This window comes from Fulmarus glacialis, unplaced genomic scaffold, assembly GCF_000690835.1.
Source record: "Fulmarus glacialis isolate BGI_N327 unplaced genomic scaffold, ASM69083v1 scaffold9541, whole genome shotgun sequence".
In the NCBI taxonomy this organism is placed as follows: domain Eukaryota; kingdom Metazoa; phylum Chordata; class Aves; order Procellariiformes; family Procellariidae; genus Fulmarus; species Fulmarus glacialis.
Window position 1 is genome coordinate 24,006 of NW_009190939.1, and position 22,094 is coordinate 46,099.

General features: G+C 40.2%; 1 protein-coding gene across 1 annotated transcript in view; it reads left to right on the forward strand.

The window, feature by feature from the left end:
• LOC104083121 (ethanolaminephosphotransferase 1-like) overlaps positions 1 to 22,094 on the forward strand; it is a 45,226-nt gene that overhangs the window by 13,245 nt on the left and 9,887 nt on the right. Inside the window, exons 4-6 of the mRNA XM_009586501.1 lie at positions 968 to 1,042; positions 5,541 to 5,809; positions 13,829 to 13,937. Coding sequence (XP_009584796.1) covers positions 968 to 1,042; positions 5,541 to 5,809; positions 13,829 to 13,937 — 453 coding nt within the window. The remainder of the gene's footprint in view (positions 1 to 967; positions 1,043 to 5,540; positions 5,810 to 13,828; positions 13,938 to 22,094) is intronic.

Below are 22,094 nucleotides of genomic sequence, written 5' to 3' on the forward strand. Positions count from 1 at the left end.
GATTGAAAATGTTTGTGCAACCTAATGAACCTTTTGAGTATCATATATCAATCCCATACCTAGGATCAGAAATAAAAGACTTAATTTCCTGGACAGCTGGTTTTCATTCTACAGTTTGAAAATTTGCAACTAGGAGTCAGGAACTGCCATCTTTTCTTTCGGAGCGGCAAGAAGAGGCATTGAGAGAAAGGTGGCCAGGGCACTGCTTTAGGTACTGGCATCTGCCCGTTCAGCAAGGACACACCTCCGTGTGCGAGTATTCCCTGTGTTTGGTGCCGAATGCCAGAAACCTGAGAGGGCTTTGCATTTACAGTTGTTTAGTGCTGGTGTAGTCCTTATTGGATTATGTTTAAGTTAAATAGAACACTCTCTGGAAAAAAGATTGAATTCTTTAAAAGAGCAACAATAACTCTGGGTTATTGCTATCAGCAGAGCAATAACAGAACCCTGGGTTCTGCCCAATTCAGCTTTCTTTTCCTTTTTTTCAAGGAGGAAAAAAGGGTGCTAATATCTGTCCTAGCCTAAGGACAAAAATTTTCTGTTCAGATCTATGGTAAAAGTGCTATACAAACCCCACATTGGCGCTAATAGTAATGATCATGCTTGAAAACGACTTTTTTTTGTCTTTAGATATTGCATAAACATTAACTAATTTGTTGATGGATAGTCTTCCCATGACCTGTGAAAATTTTTGCCTAGTTACTATCATTATTTTGTGCAATACTAGAGTCGTTTCAGGACTAAAAAACCTCTACCTTATCTTCCCTCCTTTACAGAATAAATATATTCAAGCCTGCTCATTGCTTCTTTGATAGAGCTCACTGATGACTTAAGGTCAAAAACGAGTATTTCAATCTGTTTGATGTAGCACGCTAATCAGTGGCAGCTTGTTCATGTGTATATGCGTATCTCGGTGGACTTTGATGTTAACCACTGTTACACTGACTCACTACCCGATTTATTTCAGGTACCAGTCCTGGACTTGTTCCCACCTGGGTGTGGCTGTTCAGTGCTTTTACCACCTTTTGTGCTTACGCTTTAGGTAAAGTACAATGAAATCATTTACACGTCTGATGTCTTCATATAGCTTTATCTACTAGTTCGTTAGTGCTCAGCATTATCAAAATGAAGAGGATAGTGGATAAATTATTAATCTCTCTCCAAAACAGTTCTCTGAGATGGAAAAAAAACCCAAACCAACAACAAAAACCAGCCATAAGGCTTAAAAAAAACCCCAGCAATTTTTAATGATATATTAGAGAAACAATGGAAATCATTACATAGCAGCAGTCATTGCTGTTGGGTTTCATAAAAATCTTTGTCCCCCAATGATGACGTTCTGAGAAGCTCCCTGACACTTGCCTTAGCAGAGGATGCTTTCAAGGATGGGGAAAATAAAGGGCAAAGCAGAGAAAAAGGAAAATGAATGTAGCGTTGTGTTTTAACCTGTTAGGCACTTCAGTGCTTATGGCGTGTGTCAGGAAAGATGGTATGAATGTGGTGACAGGCCTGAGCTTCTTATGGAGATGAAATATCATTTTTTTTCTTTCCTGTTGCTGTTTTTCTCCCATAACACCTATACCTCATTTTCAGTTTCATATTCCATTTTTACATTTATATCATACCATGACTGTATTTTTAGGTACATTGCATCTTGCTGTGCAGTGGTGTGAAGACATAGACCTGAACTGATGCAGATCTGGGAGTGAGATCCACATTAGCATGGCTTTCTTGCTTTCTCTTCCAAAGCTAACTCATTCCAGACTAGTCTCTCCACAACGTGGTGCGACAGAGCTCATTTTTGGGGAACTCAAGGCGGCATATTTACGTGGACTGCACTGTGCTGTGTAAACGTACCCTCTCTTTTGAAGCTGGTTCTTATAAGGCCCTGCATTGCAGAGCGTAGCCGTACATTTGTGTGCCATGCTTACGGTACCCAGGCTAGATATAGATGTGTTCTAGATGTGTACACTGCAGTGTTGTACAAAGATGCTGGCCCCTTTTGGTATCAGACCCTTGCAGGTAGAGCCATCTTGATTAACCTGTGTGTATCCCCTTGTGCAGACATTTCTATTCAAGTGGCGAGTTTGTGCCAAAATTATTTTGTCCGGAATTTCTTTGTATTTGTACCATAGAAATCAATGGGACAACCGTCCCTTGAAGCTGACTACCAGTCAGATTTCCCTAACAGCTCTCTATAATCATTAGCAGAAGCAGCAGTTTCTTTTATGAAAACCATTCTTTATGTAATTGTAGGGAATTTAATGAAGTGGCTATTGTTTCATAAATAGGAATTACATATTGGAGCTGTTAGTGTATGACATCCCAGAAAGCTCATTGGAAATTCAGCTTCTGAGGTTCTTAATGTAGATGTTATTTGCCAGTGAGGCCTATAGTTCCTAATACTTGGAAGACAAGGAATATGATGTTGACAGTCAAAGCTATAATGAACCGATGTATATGTAGATTTTTGTGTGTGCTGTCCAAGCCACTTCATGAAATATTTAGTCTCAGATTTAATTCTGCATGGCCAAAGTTTTCCCTTTGGAATACTGCAGAGAGCCATAATAACTAACCAAATATGCAGCTTTAATCTCTCTCAGCTTCTTTTTAATGACACAGTTACTCTCTCCAAATTCCCTAGCATGCTGTTCTTTTCTCCCCCTTTGTTAAGGTGGTTTGGTATCTTTTCCCTTTCCGTAAAATGGAATGCTCTTTGCTGTTACTTTGAATTCCATTATTTAGAAGTTATATAAACTTTAATAAAACTGAAGATTTATGAACCTTCATGAGACAAAATCATAATATAATAATCCTAAAGCAGTGGAAGTGTGGGACGGCTTTTGTCCCCTATTGAATATACACCATTGTTGGCGTGAATGATTTCAAACTGAAATCTAAACCAGAAAATGTTTTCAGTCTCTTAAAAAGCTGCTGAAACCACATGGAAAATGTGGGTGAAGATTTGTGAAAATCCACTTTTACGTATGTGTTATATAGTTCCTGTATTTTTACCCACGTTCATTATAAGTACTGTATTTAATGACACCATTATAAGCCTAACTCTTTTTAGTAAAATATTCCTACTAAATGAAACCCACTCTTTCACTGGTGTACATATTTTAGTATCTAATATGAATACTATTTTGTGAAAATGTAAAATAATTTATGAACAGACCAATCTTCTATCATTCTCATTAAAAAAGTATATTACCCCTATAACTGAATTCTCTCTGATTTGGGATAGATGTTCTTGAAATATGAAAGACCATATACTGTTTAGGGATTTTTACATACCTACTTACTAGTTAAGTTTCAGAAGCATCCTAAAATAGGCTAAAGAATTTCTACATTTATAACAACACTATTCAAGTAACCTCAAGCTTATATACACAGTTTTCTTTCTGCACTTTTTAGTAAGATGCCGACAATTCAATGGCAATGTTAATGGAGAGAGAATGCGGCTCTAGAAGGGGGCAAGCCATATTTGAAATCCTCTATGAGATCTTTAATTTTTATAGTTGTGAGAACTGTCTCAAGAGATTTGTATTTGAGTGGAGGATATCTCACATCTGTTTAGGTATTACAATAGGGAGATAGTCTAAAATCTGTACAAAATGAAATCCCATGTTTTCCTGGTTTAGATCCCTGAAGTATATTTACATTAAACAAAACTCAGAGTACTGCCAAATAATCTGGAGAATTAAGTAGCATATGATCTATAGCAGCTGTGGAGTCTTTGGTATCACTCTGCTGACTTGTATCTCTAGTCAGTTTTGGGTTACTAATGCTATAAATAGCTAATAATTGTTAGCTATAGTACCTTCCAAGTAACATTTAAAAGAAAAAATTACCCATGTTATTTTGAGATTCAGGATAACAATAAGTAATCTGTAAAGTTTGTTCTGTGTACTTTTTCCTAAGAGGTTCATCCTGTGTATTCACACTTAACTTTAAGAAGAAAATATTTCTATTTCTCACCAGCACAGTCTCAGAGAAGAGACTGAGGGTATGGTTTGACAATACAACTAAGAAAGATTACAGCTCTAGACCCACTTCCTCCCCTCCCTTGTGCCATCTCCCTTGCTTTTTGTACCATTCACAGCTCCAATTCTGTTCAGTGACCCGGAAGAAAACGTAATGTTTGCTGTCTTTCCACCAGCTGAGCAGGCTGCAGGTCCTCCCCTGTTCAACAGCAGTGAACTCTCAGATCAACTCAAACCATATTGTCCAACTGCATCCTCAGAGTGAGATCCAGTACAGTCTTTGGGCATCTGTCAAACACTTAAGTATTAAAAGTGATCAACACATAACTCACCTTAACAGTAAGGTATTCTTAGGATCATAGAATCATTTAGGTTGGAAAAGACTTTTAAGACCAAGTCCAACCGTGAACCTAACACTGCCAAGTCCACCACTAAACCATGTCCCTAAGCACCACATCTACACGTCTTTTAAATCCCCCCAGGGATGGTGCCTCACCCACTTCCCTGGGCAGCCTGTTCCAAGGCTTGACAACCCTTTCAGTGAAGGAAGTTGTCCTTATGTCCAATCTAACCCTCCCCTGGCGCAACTGGAGGCCATTTCCTCTCGTCCTATCTCTAGTTACTTGGCAGAAGAGACCGACCCCCCCCTCGCTACAACCTCCTTTCAGGGAGTTGTAGAGCGTGATGAGGTCTCCCCTCAGCCTCCTCGTCTCCAGGCTAAACAGCCCCAGTACCCTCAGCCGCTCCTCATAAGACTTGTGCTCCAGGCCCTTCACCAGCTTCATTGCCCTTCTCTGGACACGCTCCAGCACCTCAGTGTCTTTCTTGTAGTGAGGGGCCCAAAACTGAACACAGGATTCGAGGTGCGGCCTCACCAGTGCCGAGTACAGGGGCACGATCACCTCCCTACTCCTGCTGGCCCCACTATTTCTGATACAGGCCAGGATGCCGTTGGCCTTCTTGGCCACCTGGGCACACTGCCAGCTCTTGTATTCTAAGATTTCAACCGAAAGACTCTCTAAAATATCTTATGTAGGCACACACACAAATACATTTTGTGGAATTTCCTCTTTGAGGCTGCCATGTAACTGTTAGTCATTGAGGCATTTAGGATCAGGCAACCTAAATGCCTTAGTGAATCTCCCCACAAGTGGTCTGAAGTCTCAGATGGTCCACACCACCAATGGACAGGTGAGAAGCCCTGTGGACATTTTTCAGCACTTCATTGAGAAACTGATTGCAGGGACTGACTTAAAAGTGTTTAGAGATCACTGGGAACACGTAATTATGAATGTCTTTCTAAAGCTTGTAAGGAAGGTGGCATTTGGTTTAAGAGCTGAGGTAAGGACAGAAAAATGACTTGATAACTGAAGCAAATATTTTACGAGCAATCCTAACATGTTGGTATTGAAGGGACTGTTGTGCTTCAGTTTGTTGTCATCGGTGTATTTTTCCCATATGTTATATATGGCAGTAGTGAAGTGCATGTGGAGAAAGTTACTCCTTTTGTTGTGCTCTAATTCTTTATTGTTTTTTCTTTCCCAATCCTTCTAGACTCCATAGATGGGAAACATGCTCGAAGGACTCAGTCCAGTACTCCTCTGGGAGAATTATTTGACCATGGGCTGGATAGCTGGGCTACCTCCATTTTTGTGCTTTCTTTTTTTTCTGTCTGTTCCCGTGACAATGGGAAGACTGGAGTTTCTGTATATACAATGTATATATATTTAAGCATTGTCTTGTTTAACTTTATGTGTTCACACTGGGAGAAATATAACACAGGAGTTCTTTTTCTTCCTTGGGGATACGATATAAGCCAAGTGGTAAGTATTTATCATTCCTGTTTTGGTTTTATTTTTTTAACTATGTTAGTGTTTTTGTAATATTAGAGAAATAGAAAAATAGAGCTCAAGGCAAATGTATTTGGCCAAGATTTTGAATGTGAAATAGCGTAACCCTAAAAGTAATTCAGAAATATTTCCTGATTTGCAAAGAAGGGATGTTCTCGAGCAAATTGTCAGCATTAGAGATTCGTTGCCTTGCAGGAAAAAAAAGGCTTGCAGCAAGCCTAGCAATCAGATGGTGCCCATGAGAATGTCATTTAACTGCATTTGATTTGTGGTATTAACAAAAATTATTATGCTATCTGAAGACAGCAATTTTCCCACCAACACTAGGTTCTGAGGCGTGATGTTAATTAGTCCAAGTAGTATTTATTAACAGTAATTATACAGTTATACAATACTAGACCTTTTCAATTCTACCACCTCTTACATCAAATGTGGTAATGGAAACAGTATTGTACCTATACAGCAAGCATTAACTGTTGTCAAGTGAGTTTTACCCTTGAAAACAAGTCAAAGTCATAACATTAGAGATTTCCTCTCTGGGAAATTACCTATCAGCCCACAGCCCACAGCCAGTCCCCAGCTGAGTTCTTGACTGGCTACAGTCCTACCTTGAGGTGGACCTCTTCAGAAACGTGCCCAGGGCACCACAGTGAGTGGTGGCCTCAGTGCACAATGAGTAGCAGCAGCAGTAGTAGTAACAAGCTCATTGCACTGCCAAGGGTCCAGCACTGGGATTTCTGGGCTGGCTTATCTATTTCTTAGATAGCCAGGCTCTTGCAGCCTGAAGAGCACAGTCCCAGTCTTCTGAGCTTCCTGTCACAGGCATGAGATGAAAGGTACAGCCAAATACACATAATTGAAAAGAAGTTTGACAAATATTCAAATATGTGTTTTAATGGAAATATAGTATTTGAATTAATGGCTGCAGATGTATTGCTGTAAACATAATCAGAATCCAGTGGTTTGAGAACAACTCGGAGACGGTGGTCCAGCTGTGGTGCATCTGTTTTGTCCCCTAGAAAATAGGTTCTGGGAGAAGAAGTTGGCTCAGGACTAAGACATTAGGCAGCCAGCTGGTCGGCAAGTTTCAGCCATGTTTGTGTAAGGCTTCTTAGTGAAGTCCTTCCAGCAGGAGAGGAATAGCTGTGTTCAAACCAATTTCACTTGTTGCTCAGATGATCACTGTAGATATACATGTGAACGTTTAGAAAGCTCTTTTGGGTTGCTACAGCATCCGAACTTATTAGTGGTTAAATATGGGAGTGGGTATCAACTAGCGGAGCGGTACTGTTAACTGTGTCAGTGCCTTTTAGTGACCTATGCTTCTGTCACTGCTTTCCCATCTGGGAAATAATGGTAATAACGTTTCCCTGCCTGACAGATTTGTGGTGAAGCTGAATTTCAGTCAAGTTTGTAAACTGCTTTGATTAACTTGGATGCAAGGTGCTAACAAGTGCTATTTCCTGTTCCCCTCTGACGCTGAGTTGCCGTCCCGCATGCTTGTTTTCTATTAACTTCTGTTATGATTTGCCTACAGTCAAAATGATAAGCATATAAATGTAAGGATTTTTTGATGCTATATAGCGCAATCATTAACAGCGGTGGAAGATTGTACTATTGAAATGTCGGTAGGTCAATTTTCCCATCTGTAAAAATTAGCTTTTCTAGTTGTGATTGCCTATGAACAAAGACAAGACAGGGTTTGTAGATCAAGGTAGTATTTTTTTTCATTAGTCCAAACTACATTTCACGCACACCAGAAAGTACATAACATATTTTTTTCCAGCTGTACTAACTAGCTGGAAAATTCCCCTACAAACATTGCCTTGCTCTTGTTTTGTAAACCCATTCAGCAAATTTTGTATGATGTGTGCACTATTAAAGGTAGCTCTTCATCTCCAGCTACTTGGAGGAGAGGATGCTGAGGACATCAGCAAATGGCTGATGATAAGTAAGAAGGGTAACGTTCCCCCTTGCTGGTTTTCCCCCACCATTTCTCTGCCAGATATTCCCACAGTCACATTCAGAGGCAGAGGGGGTGGAAGCACTTGCAAGCTGCTTTCAGACTAATTCCCAGCATTTAGTTCACTATTTCCTCTGTGGTGTTCCTAGCTGGATTGCTGCATGAATGCGCATCTCTGCTCTGTCTTCAATAATTTCACCAACAACATGATGCTATGGCATTGGCATGTCAGACACTTAGGTGGTCTAGTCCCCTGCTTCTGCTTTTAAAATTTATGGTAGCCAGGAACTTTGGACTTTGTTATCACCACAAAGTTCAGGAAATACAGTAATTAGTATAAGTGTGCAAATAGATAACTGTGGACCTTAATGAAAGCTTAACTGGCACGTAGCTCCCAGGACACTGCTGCTGAGTCAGCTCCGCTCTATATAAACAGACAGCCAGCTCACTGGCTCTGTGTTAACTGTGGTATAAAAAGAGCTGCTGTTCCTCACGAAAAAATACCTCATTATAGATAGAGAAATTTGTGGGACTTATGCAGATCACATTTTGCTGCAACTTGATGACTCGTCAGAATTGGTAACCTAATTGCAGTAGCTGGGCTGTAATTGGCACTCCAATTAGCTTTGATTGCAGCAGACAGCCATTTATAGGAAGCTGTGGTGTGTAAACTTGAAAAATGGCTGTAATGTGTCTGAGAGATGCTTGGTCAGAGGACTGTTACGTTTGTGGATCCAGAATCAAGGAGGCGGCATCTGCAGCAGTGAAAACTCTTCCCCTCTCTCCTCCCTCCAGCACAAGGAGATATCTTCTGCTGACTCCTCTGCAGGCAGAAAAAGATGCAGGGAGAGGAGCCTCTTTACGCCGTATCATCTAGACAATTTTCATACACTTTCAAGTAAGCACAAACCACCAAAAGTCATGGGCTGAAGAGAAGACTAAAAAAGAAAGCCTTGCTATGTTCTTGGATACATCTTGTCACAAGCCCAACTAAAGAAAGCTAATAACTGCAAATTAAGTTTCTTGGAGAAAAAAAAGACAAAGCTTTCCTGAGAAATGAAAATTTCAGGCTTCCTGCCATATGTTAGTTTTCACAGACATCCTCTGGATTGTTTGAAAATCTATTCTTCTCCTGAAAATTTTAATATTCCATTAATGAAGTACTCCCCTAATTCTACTGTTGCTTTTCATAAGCCACTGCAGTTGAGTTCGTAGTAGGGGAACAAAATATTCCTTTTTCCTTAATATGATGTAGTGATACCTCTGCTTACATCGGTGCTACCTTAAGTGTATCAGGGAGGTACCCTTTATATTCTTAAATAAAAGTTTACAAGTGAAAATAAGAGCTGCGTGGGAGCTGGAGTGGCCCAGATGATTCCACCCTCCTTCCCCTCGCTCTTCCCAGCCAAGAGGGCAAGCTGGAAAAAAGCACAAAAGCACAAGCAGCAAATGTGAAAGGCAACAGGCACCTCTCTCTCTGGCCCTGCCCTAGCCCTGGGAGGAGAGGATGACCAGAAATCCTATATACAGTCATGCCTGCAGGCATGGATGCTTGGACCATGAGTCCCAGGTTTTGGGTTCGAGATGCTTTCCCAACTGGTTCTGCCCGGTGGCTTTGGACGGTCCCACTAGGCTCTGCCTGCCTTGAAACTCTGCATAAATGAACTATACGATGCAGGTAGCCACTGAAACATTGCAGAACTTACTTACTTTTCTGCTTCCTTTCAGTCAAATTGGGGGAAGGGGTTTTTTGGATGCCATATACCAGGTTTTCTTTTGACAAACAGTTTACAAAATCATGCTGAAATATGTTTCATATGACCTTTTCCCGTGAATTACTGTGGCAGCCAGTGTTTCAGGAACTGGAAGAGAAATCCCAAGCAATGCAATTGCACATCACATCTTTTAAAACTTCCCTCTCTTCTGAGGAACAAAAAAAAAGTCTCTATTACAAAAAAAAATGAAGACGCAAATGTGTCGTTCTTTGGTCACGTTATCAGGATTCAGAATCTTTTTAATTTTAATTAAAAAGATATTCACTTTCAGAGGTTTTCTAATTTGAAGTGTCTGTGGAAAGCATACCCTTTCTTGTGAAGAAATCATTATTGTTTAGTTCCAAAGGTAGGAGCGCCCTGGAATTGTTGAAGTAGAAGACCCGATAGCGGTGTGGAAGCAGTGCTGGCCAGGCCATGGCGCCTGCTTCCAGCTGCCTCCTGACACAGCTGGAAACTGAACGCAGTATTGGGTTATCTGAGGGAAACCCCATAGTGTATCCATGTGAAATTTAAGCAGAAGAACCTGCGGTGCACAGGCTCTTTCTGCAGCAGATTGCTTCATTCTTAACCACTCGATTATGATTCTTCTCAAACCTTTCTTGGTTAATTAATCTTCCACGTGCCTTTAGCTGTTTACCTATCACATACTGCATGCCTAATGCAAAATGACCTTTTTAATACATAAAATACAATTTTTATAAGCTAAATTTGCAACCTTTAACTATTTATTGAAAGAAAAAATACTGAGAAAAGAATTAAAATGGAAAAATTACACATCACGCTAAAGCTAACTCCTATTGAAATCACTTGTAGGAAATCATTAGTTCTTACTTTTTTAGGCAAGTGTCACATTTATTTTCAGAGGAAAAAAGTAACCTTGTATTTTAAATTACTTTGCTCTCTAGATGTTCCGTTTGAGCACTGTGTTAATGGAAAATATTTCAACACATGAACAATTAATGCTATTGGAATATGCTAAATGAAATTGAATATTATAGTAAAATTAATGTAATTTTTTGTGGAATCATAAAGAATTTAAAAGAATAGCCAGTATATTTTTAAAAAAAGATGAGAAAATGTTTGATTTTTTTTCCCATGTAGTACATCATACATATTCAGTGTGCCTGTGTGTAAAACAGAAATGGTAAATCATTAGAAGAGAAAAAATGTATGTACACACACACACAATGTAGAACATTTTGGTCACAAAACGTACACCTGCAGTAGCGGAAAAACATGAACAAGGTGATGATTAAAAAAAAAATACTTTAGAGAACAGTTAAAAGGCTGGGAGCTAGGAGATTTTGAGGAGCTATACTGCCTTATGGTTATATAGAATTTTCCCAATGCCACATTAAAGAAGTAATATTCCGATTCTTACAGAGGGACAAAGGTGACTATGCTGTAATTTACAAAATTGTGACAAGATAGGGAGTCACTGCTCAGAAGCCAGCTGTCCTGCTGTTCAGCCATATCAAAGGGTCTACAAATTAACACCATGTATTTCCAGATTTTTGTCTGCATAAGTACTCCTCCTCCTCATAGATAAGGCCTTGGCAAGCCAAAAATTTTCCTGGTCAGATGCTGCAGTGAGTTGGAATCCAAGATTCTGTACCTCTGACGCTAACTTGCTATATAGTCCTTACTTGTGTTATTTAATTTGGACTTCTCATTTTACAAAAGGTTGCAATTATTTTTACTTGCTAAAGACTACATTTGTATCTGAAAAGTACTAAAGCCGGTCGATGCCAGAGACATGAATGAAAAACCTGGCATCTTTTCTTAAGTAGAATTATTCAGTTGCGCTTAGGAACACTGCTTTACATTTTAATATTTTTTTTAGCAGCAGTGTCTTTAAAAACAGTTTATACAGCTGATTAACATACTTAGCTTTTTTCTAATAATTTTGACAATCTTCACTTTTTGCTAATATAACTCAAATCAAGGGCCGCAGCCATTTTCTCATCCTTCCAGCTTTCTAAAGGTGGTCTTTGAGACCGCCTCAGTGAAGTCAAAGAGTTATGAGAACTTAAAAAACAACACACCAAAAATTTGAAGCCAAAACCTGTTTTTTTCATACACTACATCTGTTAAATAAGAGGCAATCTCAACCTGTGAGTGCTGCATCACCAAATCCCAGGGCAGGGGATTCCCCCGAGACAGAGCCCGTTGCGTCGACGCTCCTGTTCGTAGAGGTGTGCTGACATCTGACAGCGATACTCATGACTGCACTGCCAAAAGTACTGACTGTAATAACGGATAATACTGAAGTTCCTCTTTTATCACTTGCCAAAAAAGTCTGTTCAGAATGTAACGTGTGACGGTAAGTTCAGGCTCCATGAAAGCCAGTTGGAGTTTTGCCATCAGCTTTGATGGGGCCAGGAGTCCGTCCGTCATGTCTTATGGATAACATAATGCAATTTCTTCAGAAAGCCAAATGTTAGCTCTGTTGTAGTCGGTTGCAAAACCCATTATACACGTCCTTCATTTAGACCAAAATTTGACTTGCTGTCTTCAATGGCCCAAGATGTAACTCTCATACTCGTGCCTGCCCTTCTCTGTTGCAGATCTGCTTGTTCTTGCAGAGGCAATTCAAACATCCAATTCTGCAATGCCACATTCAAGCAAAACTCTTAAAGAGCTGTATATTGATAGGGCAAGAATCTTGAATTTAGATACAGAGAAGTAAGTGAAGTCAAATATAGTGATATCTACGTGTAATAGGGAGTTTAAGCGACATCAGTGTTCTGCTACTAATCTGTGATCTTAAACAGCCTATTACTTAAAAAAGAGATTTTCAGTGTACCTTTAATTAAAGCAATTAATTTTACAGAAGACTGGAAATGTGTTTATTGAAGTTAAAAATGAAGAAAAAACATAACATAGTAAAAAATGATTATTTAAAAAAAATAAACAATAGTAAAATCTATCATACAGGTAAAGCTGGAAAATATTTGTTATCCCAGAGTGAGAAGCTGTATTGAATAGAAAATGTAAAGGTTACTGAATGCTACCTGGGAATAAATAGATGAATATGCAGTCTTCTAAATGGCATTATCATTAACGTAGTTGTTTTAATTTAGAGCTAAAGTAAATGTTGGCAATTCATTCTTAATCCAAGTCTAGAATAGTTGAGGAGGTTGAGACATGTAGCATGAAACATACAGCCCCTTACGAGTCCTATAGCAAAACGAAACAGCTGAGAACAAAATGCCCTAGAGAAAGAGTGGGGCAGCAGTCCCGCCAGCTGGGTGCCGGCAGCAGAAGGGGCTGCAGGGGGTGGGTGGCCTGGGCTAAGCCAGAAAATGGGTTTCAAGGGAGAGCGGGGTCCCTTGGGGAGGTGGGGTCAAGGGCACGAGGGCTTGGGAGACACTGCATCACATTCAGTACTGCATTTGCACGTTACATGCCTAAAATGGTAAAACTTCATCAGTTTGTGCCGTAAATTGTAGGCAGTGCTGCTGCAGATAATACAATGGCTGTGAAGGATATTGCTATAGGAGCTATAGGGTTTTGACTGGATTAAGATTACTGACCTCAGCTGGGTCACAAAATGAACTCTGAAGAGAGAGTGGAAACTACATTTACGTCTCTACTGAAACTGGTGGCACTTTAGCAAGTGACTCATGAGTCTTGTGTACGAGTCCTTTCACTCCTAAGGACGTTTGACTACATGTTTCTTTTTGTGTCCTGTAATGATGTTATCTGTCAAACAAATTAAAGATCAAGAAAGACTTCAGCTCCCTCCCCTTCTTTTTATTTCTTCACATTTAGTTGAATTTTTTTATTATTTCAGGTACGCTTAGATTTTTTTCCCCTCTCAGTTATTCTGATATGATCAGTTTAGGGGCCTGAGCTGCAAAAATAACCACATTGCTAATTCTGAAGTCTGTATGCAAATACAAGAAAGTGCATGTGCAGTGGGAGACCTGGCATTAAGAAGAGATTTAGAAATTAGGTGTTTTGAAAAGGTAAGTCAGTAATACTTACCACATGCAAACAGATGCATACATTAGCAGGGAAGTTGCTTGCTTACTCTATTTCATATGTTTTAAATACTTTTGTTGGTGACCCTGGAAGCTGCTTCACTGCTTAGAAGTAATTGTTTTGGGATAGAAGCATAAGGTCCTGTGAAGTGGAGACAGGAGGAAAATAACAGATTTTTTTTTACTCTTGCATTTGTATTAAGATGATGAGCAAAATTCTGTGCCTTTAGAAGTAAAAGATTGAAAATACGTTATCCTTTTTCTATAGGTATTAATAGCAGCATATCTGCTCACTGGTGCTGTTGGTGTGGAAGTCTGGCAGAAGCCTCTCCTGTTTGGTTATTACATTACAGATGCATTAGTAATCTTGCTTATAGGTAAGTGTCCAGATCCATGCAAAACTGTACTGCTATTTAATTATTTTGATTAGATATTTCTTATATGTCCTTCATACTGTTTTTTCCTTCTGTAAATGTTGGCTAGTCCAAAAACCACATGAATAGAGCTGATTAAAAGGGCTAATACTGGAGAACTTTTAAAAAGTAGATCATTTTGGAAACATTTTTCCTCACTGAATTAGTATCTGTTGCACACAAATAATACAGAAAATGTTCCTTATCTGCACATGCAGTTCAGTGCAGTGTGCTAGCTGGCTGGCTGGTTCTCAAAGTCTCAGGAACTCCTTCTGTCACTCAGGTAAAATGTCTCTCGCATTTACATGTATTATAAGTTTAATGTTTTGGTCTGCAGCACACTATGCTCCAAAACATTATGGATAGAAGGAATAAAGGCATTATTTAAATAATCTTAGGAGGCACAACTGTAAATCTGAAAAAGAGCCAGGTGGTTTCTAAGCTTTTCTTTAGAATTACTTTTCAAATAGAAGCGATGCATTTTTCATAGACAACAATAGCCTATTTGCTCATTATTTGATACTGTCAGTGTAGTTTGAAATAAGCATCGAACATTTTTCAACTGCTATAGCTAGACTGAGGACAAGAGCAGTTACATTTTAATGAGTTAAAAACATCGTAATCTTAGCTAAAAATGCGTGTATGCGAAACGGCTTTGATGTGTTGCTCGGAAGGTGAAGAAATTAGCATATAAATTTTAGGGATTTTTACATGAGCATACAGGTGATGAGAAGGGGGCACCAAATAAAGTATTTGACGCAGACAGTCTAGACTTACATCCCAAGAAACGTCTTCAGTCTTTGAAGATACAGGTGCTCACCCAACGCTGACTCTAAGTAGGAGCTATCTGAACATTTGGCGGGGGACTTTTGAATCCACTGCATTGACATGTGCTCTCACCACCCTTTCGCACAGAGAGGTCTTCAGCAGGTACCGCCTCCAGCCCCAGCAGTGCTTCCCACAATTCCCAGATTGGAAAGGACCCTGCGTTCAGGCTGTGCTTTCTAATGAGCAGCGTGTACAAGGAGATGGTTTTGAGAGTCCTTTGTGCTTTACCCAGAGTATAAAACCGATCGCGTGTGAGTGTGACCAAGATTGTACAGTCTTTTTTTTTTTTTTGTCAGGCCTGTTGTAGGCGTGCTAGGGAAAAGAAAGAAAAGAAGAGGAAAAAATAGGGGTTGCCTTTTCAGTAGTCAATGAATTATTCAGCTCGACAGAGATGCGGCTACAAAATGCCCTCTGGTGGCTGGCAGGGCACTGAGGGACAGGGAGGGATTTGTGCTCTCCAAGGAGCGCCGCAAGCCCAGGAGAGATGGATGCTGGCTCTCCCAAAAGCGGCAGGTTGGGCCTGCGTTGGCGTTAGGTGCTAGCGTGGGCTAGTCCATTGAACACGCTCGTTCCATGCTACGCACGTCACCGCTTTTGTTCCTGTCACTAAGGCACATGACAGCCCCTTCAGTGAGTACACTGATGGCTTCCCTTGCACTTGGGAAGTCATGGATGAAGGTTTAATTCAAACTATTCAACATATTAGGAAGGTTTGTGGTAGGGAAACATGTCAATGTCATCAAATCTGCAGAAGCGAGCAGCCTTTTTCATACTGTACAAAAAACAGCTGCAAAGCAAGATTTGATGGACTATTCCATTAGCACTAGAAAGAAGTACTGCTTCTGTCTCATGTGGTACGCTTGCATGAATGGATCCATGAGCAGAGTATTGAGTATTGTTTCCATCTTTGTCCCAAGCAGAGTAGGCATAAGAGCCAAAAGATTTCCTTAAAAACGTCTCTCGCACACTGTCCACAATGCCATTAACAGGGCAACTTTTGCAACTTAATTGTAGTTAAATATGGGTTTAAAGCATGCAAGAAATGATCTTGGTTGACTCTATATTGCAAAATTGTCACAGTGCTTAGTAAATCTCTTAAAAACAGACACTAAATTTAAATATTAAAAAAGTAGAATCCTTCCACTGAGGATCATGCTGATCATGCACTGCCATTTCACCCCAGGTTTGCATCTCAACTCAGCAATAGTGATTAAGGCGGTTATCATTGGATAACCTGTGTGCAATGAATATGGGTATATAAAGTTTTTAGAAGCTTGCTGTAAATTGCAGGACCCCGCTGTGACTGCAGAAAAAGTATCCGTCTAACCAACCCCAAGGGCCGAGCAGCCAGGAGGATTAAATTATTCTCTGCCTTAGAGAGGCTGCAGCAAGTGTGTCTTGCTCAGATCCATTTGTATCAGAGAGCCCACTCTCTGGCATGCTCAGTTAAATGCCTTTGCGGCTGTTAAAACACAAAGCGATGCAGTGGGCCTCTGACGCTTTTTACGAGTTGGTTTCCCAGGACCCCGAGAGGAGCCATTAAACCGTAACTGGCTGTCCTTAACCATCTGATGGCATTTAGTAGTCACTAGTGGTCCTTCTAACAATGAACCTGTAGCTGCCCCATCAATATTTGGCATTCGTTTCGTGCTTTTACTGTTCTGTACACAACAGGAGTTCAGCTGCTGAGAACAGCTGGGCTTTAGCTAGTACCTTCTGTAGTGGGAAGAAATCCAAACGAGATGCACAAGAGTGGAGTGTTTCAGATGTCTTTCCTGGAGTTTCGGGGCGGGGGGGGGAGGGGGGAAGAATAGCCCACGTATAACCTAAGGATGAACTCTGCAAAAGCACCTCCTCAGAGGAAGCTGTGGTATCACCAGGTGACACTCACTCGCTGAAAATAATGGAATTTTTATCAGGTGCCAGAACACACAAAGAGATACATAAAAGTGCAGCAATACTGGTGTTTAGATTAGATGTTTAGGAAAGCCTCCCAAGAGAAAGCTTTACGTATGTCCCTGGGAACCGTCTAGCATACTGTGAACACCTGTGGGAAGGCCAAGTCTCGGGCTGCTGACCCTCGGAGGATTCCCCTGTGAAGCAGAGAAACTTCTGCATATCACTTTATGGGAATTTTTCAGCTACCCAGCGAACAGAAACCCATAATTTTCACAGGCAGTGAATGCAATTCCATCCTGCAGCTCCAAAACACACACCTAGCTGGACACCAAACAAACGAAGAAGGCCGTTCTCCTGTTTCCAGAGTGTGTTGTCCTGGCTGCTAGACAGAAATGCCTTTTCTCTCCTAGCATGAAAGCAGCCAGACCTTTCTAAAGAAGTTATGTGTCTGTGTGCTCAGCTGGAACTAATTACTTCTGCTCTCAGCAAGGCTCCTGTGGATGACACTCCAAAAGCTCTCTTGGGATTTAACCACCCATAGCATTATCTGGCTAACTAGGGTCTCTTCAAAGGGCAGCACCAGGGTGAGAGCTATCATCTATTTTCGCCCCTCCAGAGTATCCCGAATGCCTAGCGTTCCCTGTCACTGTGCTGTCAGGTTGAGAGCAATATAAAATATTTACAATAAGCGTTTTAAAACAGTCAATTCCCCACGTAAAGACTAGTACCACAAATGATGTGATAGACTTCATAAGAAGATTTTCACTGACAGGTAAACATGAGTAGTTCAGGGAGCAGCATTACTAATTGATGATGGTTTCTGACACACATTGCAATTAAATGACCTGTAATAGGTGCATGTTCTGAATGAAGCATTTCCCATTCTTGGGACATTCATACTTGCTCTCTATGAGATAAATTTTATAATGTCTAATAAAATTTGAGTTCAGGCTGCAATCCTCTCCTCACTGGAGACATTTATATGTCTGTTTTCCTCTACCTGACTGTTCATTTCCATGCAACTTACTGGAAATTTCTTTCAGTCTATTAAATTTGTTCAGAATTGACCAGAGGGTTCAGAAGTTCCGGTGGCACACAAACAAGCAAAGTGTTATCACGTCAGCTTCATTCCTTAGGAAGCCAAGTTGGAAAAATGACTTCCTGGCTGCACAGAAAAAGATTCCTGCTCCTCCTCAGTATTAATTGCAACCACAAGAGTAGGCTTTGTGGTTAAAGGACCGCTCAAGCATGGAGTGGATATGTTGTACTTCATCGGTGTCTGGCATATGGGGCCATGTTCTGTAATCCAGACAGGGTGGCACATTTGAGTCCACTCTATCTGGTCAACAGTGCCCAGATCTGGCTACTGAAGCCTGTGGCAAAGCTGAGACAAATTTTCAAAGTACAGGTTTGAACATGAAATGTGAATGGGGTGCTAACATCTGTCAGAGATCTGAAACTTGAACTTTCTTTTAGAGATGGGGCCAAAGCATTCAGAATTTTTTCCTATGATGTGTATTGGATTGTGTTCTGTGCTGACATTTGCAGAGTGTGTGTTCCTTGAGGTTCACTCCTTCTCTGAGCTACTTAAGCATATAAAATGAGGAGTAAATACATAAATGAAAACATGATAGCAGCAAAAAACTAATGGTGAGACCAAGTCACAACATTTGAAACATGCCAAGTATTTGAATTCTGTCATAGTGGGAAAGCACAGTTATCCGTCTGAAACAGTGCCTTGTCCTTACACTGTGTCCCAGATCCTACGTATCAAAGGAGGACACAGAAGTCCTTGCAGTGGGTAATTATACAGCAGCCTGCCCTTTTCTCAGTGTCAGAAAATGTTTAGGAGGCCATGGTCAAATTACAAATTGTTTCTGCCTCATACGGATAAGTCATTCTGTAGTGATTTCCTATAGTTCCCATTGCAAAGTGGCTGATGGTTCTGCCTTACTGATGGATAGTTGAATGATTAAACATTAGGTGATATGTTTTCAAAATGTTATCACTCCGACAGCCTTTGACTGGCCTTGTTGGAAAAGTGTGGTTAACATGAGTTGGCTTCTACATGTCTGTCACCAATTTAACATTTATTAAAGCATTGTTGTGACAGATTGTACGAGACTTCGTTGAAGTAAAGGGTGTGAAATACTCACCTGTCACTTGATATATATATAAAAAGCAGTTGAGTTCATGTTTGGAGTAACTCATCTGAACCAGTCAGAAGAATAACCCAGAGCGCTGAAGGCCGGAGGCAGAGCAGTGTCACGGGATGCTAATTGCAAGTGGGAATGCATTCGGTGGTGTTAGCTGTGAGGAGTCATTTCACGGGCGGTGGGAGCCCCAGAAGAAAGTCAAACAAGGGAACTCACCTGGTGGAATCCATGTGGAAGCCAGCCTGGGCTTTTGAAATAAAGGCACCATTTCTCTGGTGCTCAATTCTTGCTGTGCCCAGAAAAAGGGAATGATGTGTACATGCTGTGAGAACAGGACTACGTCAAAGAAGCATCCACGTCCATAAACTAATTTCTCAGTCTGTACTAAATCCCTCCAAATGCTAATTGTTAGCTTTCAGCTCAGTTCAAGAGAGATAAATGCAGTGTGTACTTCCTTAGACACTGAAAATAAGCTATAAAATCAACATGCATGATAAATGCATCCCTTTACAATCTTTAAACTCAAGAAGTATCTTAGATGCTAAACATCCAAAACATACATCAACTTCATGCATGAAGACAGTGCTCATGTTTACACTGTGCTCTTAATCCCTGTAAAATCATTTCACACTGTGTAGATCTGTTTGGGTGTATTTTTCACCTGTCCTTAAATTGCTTAATCTATTCAGACTTTACAGGCTCAATTAAGTCTGAAAATTATATACTCATTTTCTAAGCTTTTTTTTTTTCAATTACTAAGTGGTTCTAAGTTTGCCATTTTATATAATAATAAAACGTAATTTTATAGTTAGTGGACAGCTCAATATGCAATTATCTGTTTGCACAACCAATTAAGAGAGTTGTCTTCTCAAGACATGCCTGAGAAGATCACACTGTTCCATAAAAAGCTGCTGTTCCAGTTATAAGTGCTTCTAAATGTTCACCTTTTGGTGAAGCTTCCAGGCACTGATCAGTGTGCTAAACATTCAGTGTGTTAAGATATTTTCATGTGTCTAGCTGCTCTAAATGTGGAAGAAATTTGGAAAAAACATGGGAAAAGTATTTGAAGATTTTTCCAAGCTAATAATGAGGCTTAAATATTTTTAATCTTAATTTTTTGTCTGGTGGCTAAGAAAGATAAATGATAAGATCCCATTTCTTTAAAGCAAGGATTGACTATGATGAATTATTAACCTATAAATAGAAAGGCCAAGCAGTATACTGAAGAAGGCCATGTGGAGGTGTGGGCAATTGAAGAACAGGAGGGAAGGGTGATAGTATTTCATTTGTAGGCTGAGATGCAACTACAACTGCCTACTGTTAAAGAGTTGATTTTCACTGAGCTCAACTTCTGCAGTAGGCCCAGAGGAGGTCTGCACAGACCTCTTCACTGCTTCCCAAATGGGAGGAATGCTCTGGGGAGTCTTTCTTTGGGGGAGCACAGCAGGGATGGAAGGGAACTTTCCTGAACGAATTCCCGCAGTTTCCAGTGCGGTGTTCACCTACAATTACATCCCTGTATTGCACTGTCTCATTTTTGAACTTTTAACTATCAGGAAGAGCCAATTCTTAACAAATAGTATTTCAACGCTTTTCTTAGGACAGTTTAAGGATGGGTCACTTGTCGGGAACTTACCAACAAACGCGATTTACGATAGCAAAGGTGCGGAGAAGATAAACAGCTAAGATAAACATTGTCCTTCCTTTGAAGCAGTATAATTTGTTTAAAAATAGTGGTTTAGGTGTCTTGGCTACCTACTTGGAGTTGCTTCTTTATTTAGTGGTGTTTACAGTCTGTGAAGTTTGGTGTATTCAGGAACCTGGCTACCTGCGGTAGGCTTTCTACCTTTGTCTGAACGCCGGTGTGGGGCTCTTCTGTTGTTTACTGAAATAGCATTTTCCAGAACCGAGAGTAGTGTCAGCAGTTCATTTCTGGCCATACCCTCTCTTTCTCTACAACAAGCAAGTCTGCATTTTGCAGAAAAGCCTAAATTAACTGGGGTACAGCACCATAATAAGTAACTACAGTGTGTCACGGAAACATAACCTGGCTATCTGCAGGTCTTCAGTAGTCTTTAGGGCATGGTTTAAGATGCTGTCATGTAACTAAACTTAAATACATTACTGTTAGTCTAGACTAACACTGCGGACAAATGTACCATGGTATCCATCACATGCTAGCTTTTCTTTTTTTTTTTTTTTTAATTCACTCAACAATATCACACAAGTAACATCTTAAAGTTTTGGAACTGAATTTGAAAGCACCAAATGAAATCTAAAGTTGTCACTAACAGTGATGGGAATTATCTTTTTGATCCCTTTTACACACATGCATATATATATATATAAAAACACACACACACAAAAACACTCGGTGACCTGGATTTTCCTATATCTCTATTTGGAAAACAAGATGTACCTTTGTTTCTGACATGTCTCCAATCCTGAATTCTTGAATGCATTGGGGTTTGTTTGTTTGGTTGGTTGGTTTTAATATGGTCAAAATAATTCCTGATAAAGAGCTTTGCAAATGCTTATTTTTCTGAAAAGGGAGTCAAGATAGTGCAAGGCAGAGGACTGACCATAGGATTGTAACTAAATCTGAGGATTTGGGCTTGATACCTTCAGCCTAGCGTGGCACAAGAATTCTCTGTGTGTATCTGTGCCACCCATCTGTGCTTTAGTATTTCTGCCTTTAATACAGGTCTGTGTTCTTACAGTTGGGTCTCAGAATTTAAATCAGCTGGAAAATGGAGAAAATATTAAAGGAGAAATTAAAAAACACTGGAACAGCAGTAATACTTCTAGTAAACACTTGAGGAGTTCTATTTTCTGTAACGCATTAAAAACGTCTAATGCACTAAACTTGGTGTTTTTAATGATTTTAAAATAAAATATGTGCTTTTAGGACATATTAAAAAAAAAAAAGCTCCATCATCATCACCTGGGCAGTGCCTGGGTGGCTGAGCACCAGAGAGACAGCGGTGGGTTTGCTTTCCCGGCTGCACCTTTTGTTCCCCAGACCAGCAGGGAATGGCAGCAATGCGGAAGCAGCAGTTTAGCTCCTGGGCACAAAGGGATCCTTAATGCCAATTAAAAAGCAGGCTTAATGAGTACCAAAAGCAGCCCCCAAGCCAGGCCTCCTCGGCTAAAAAAAGATGGGAAAGCAACATGTTGTAGGAAATGATGGAATTTTGAAAATCCCATAAGAAACAGGGGAACACCCTTTGCTTTCCCT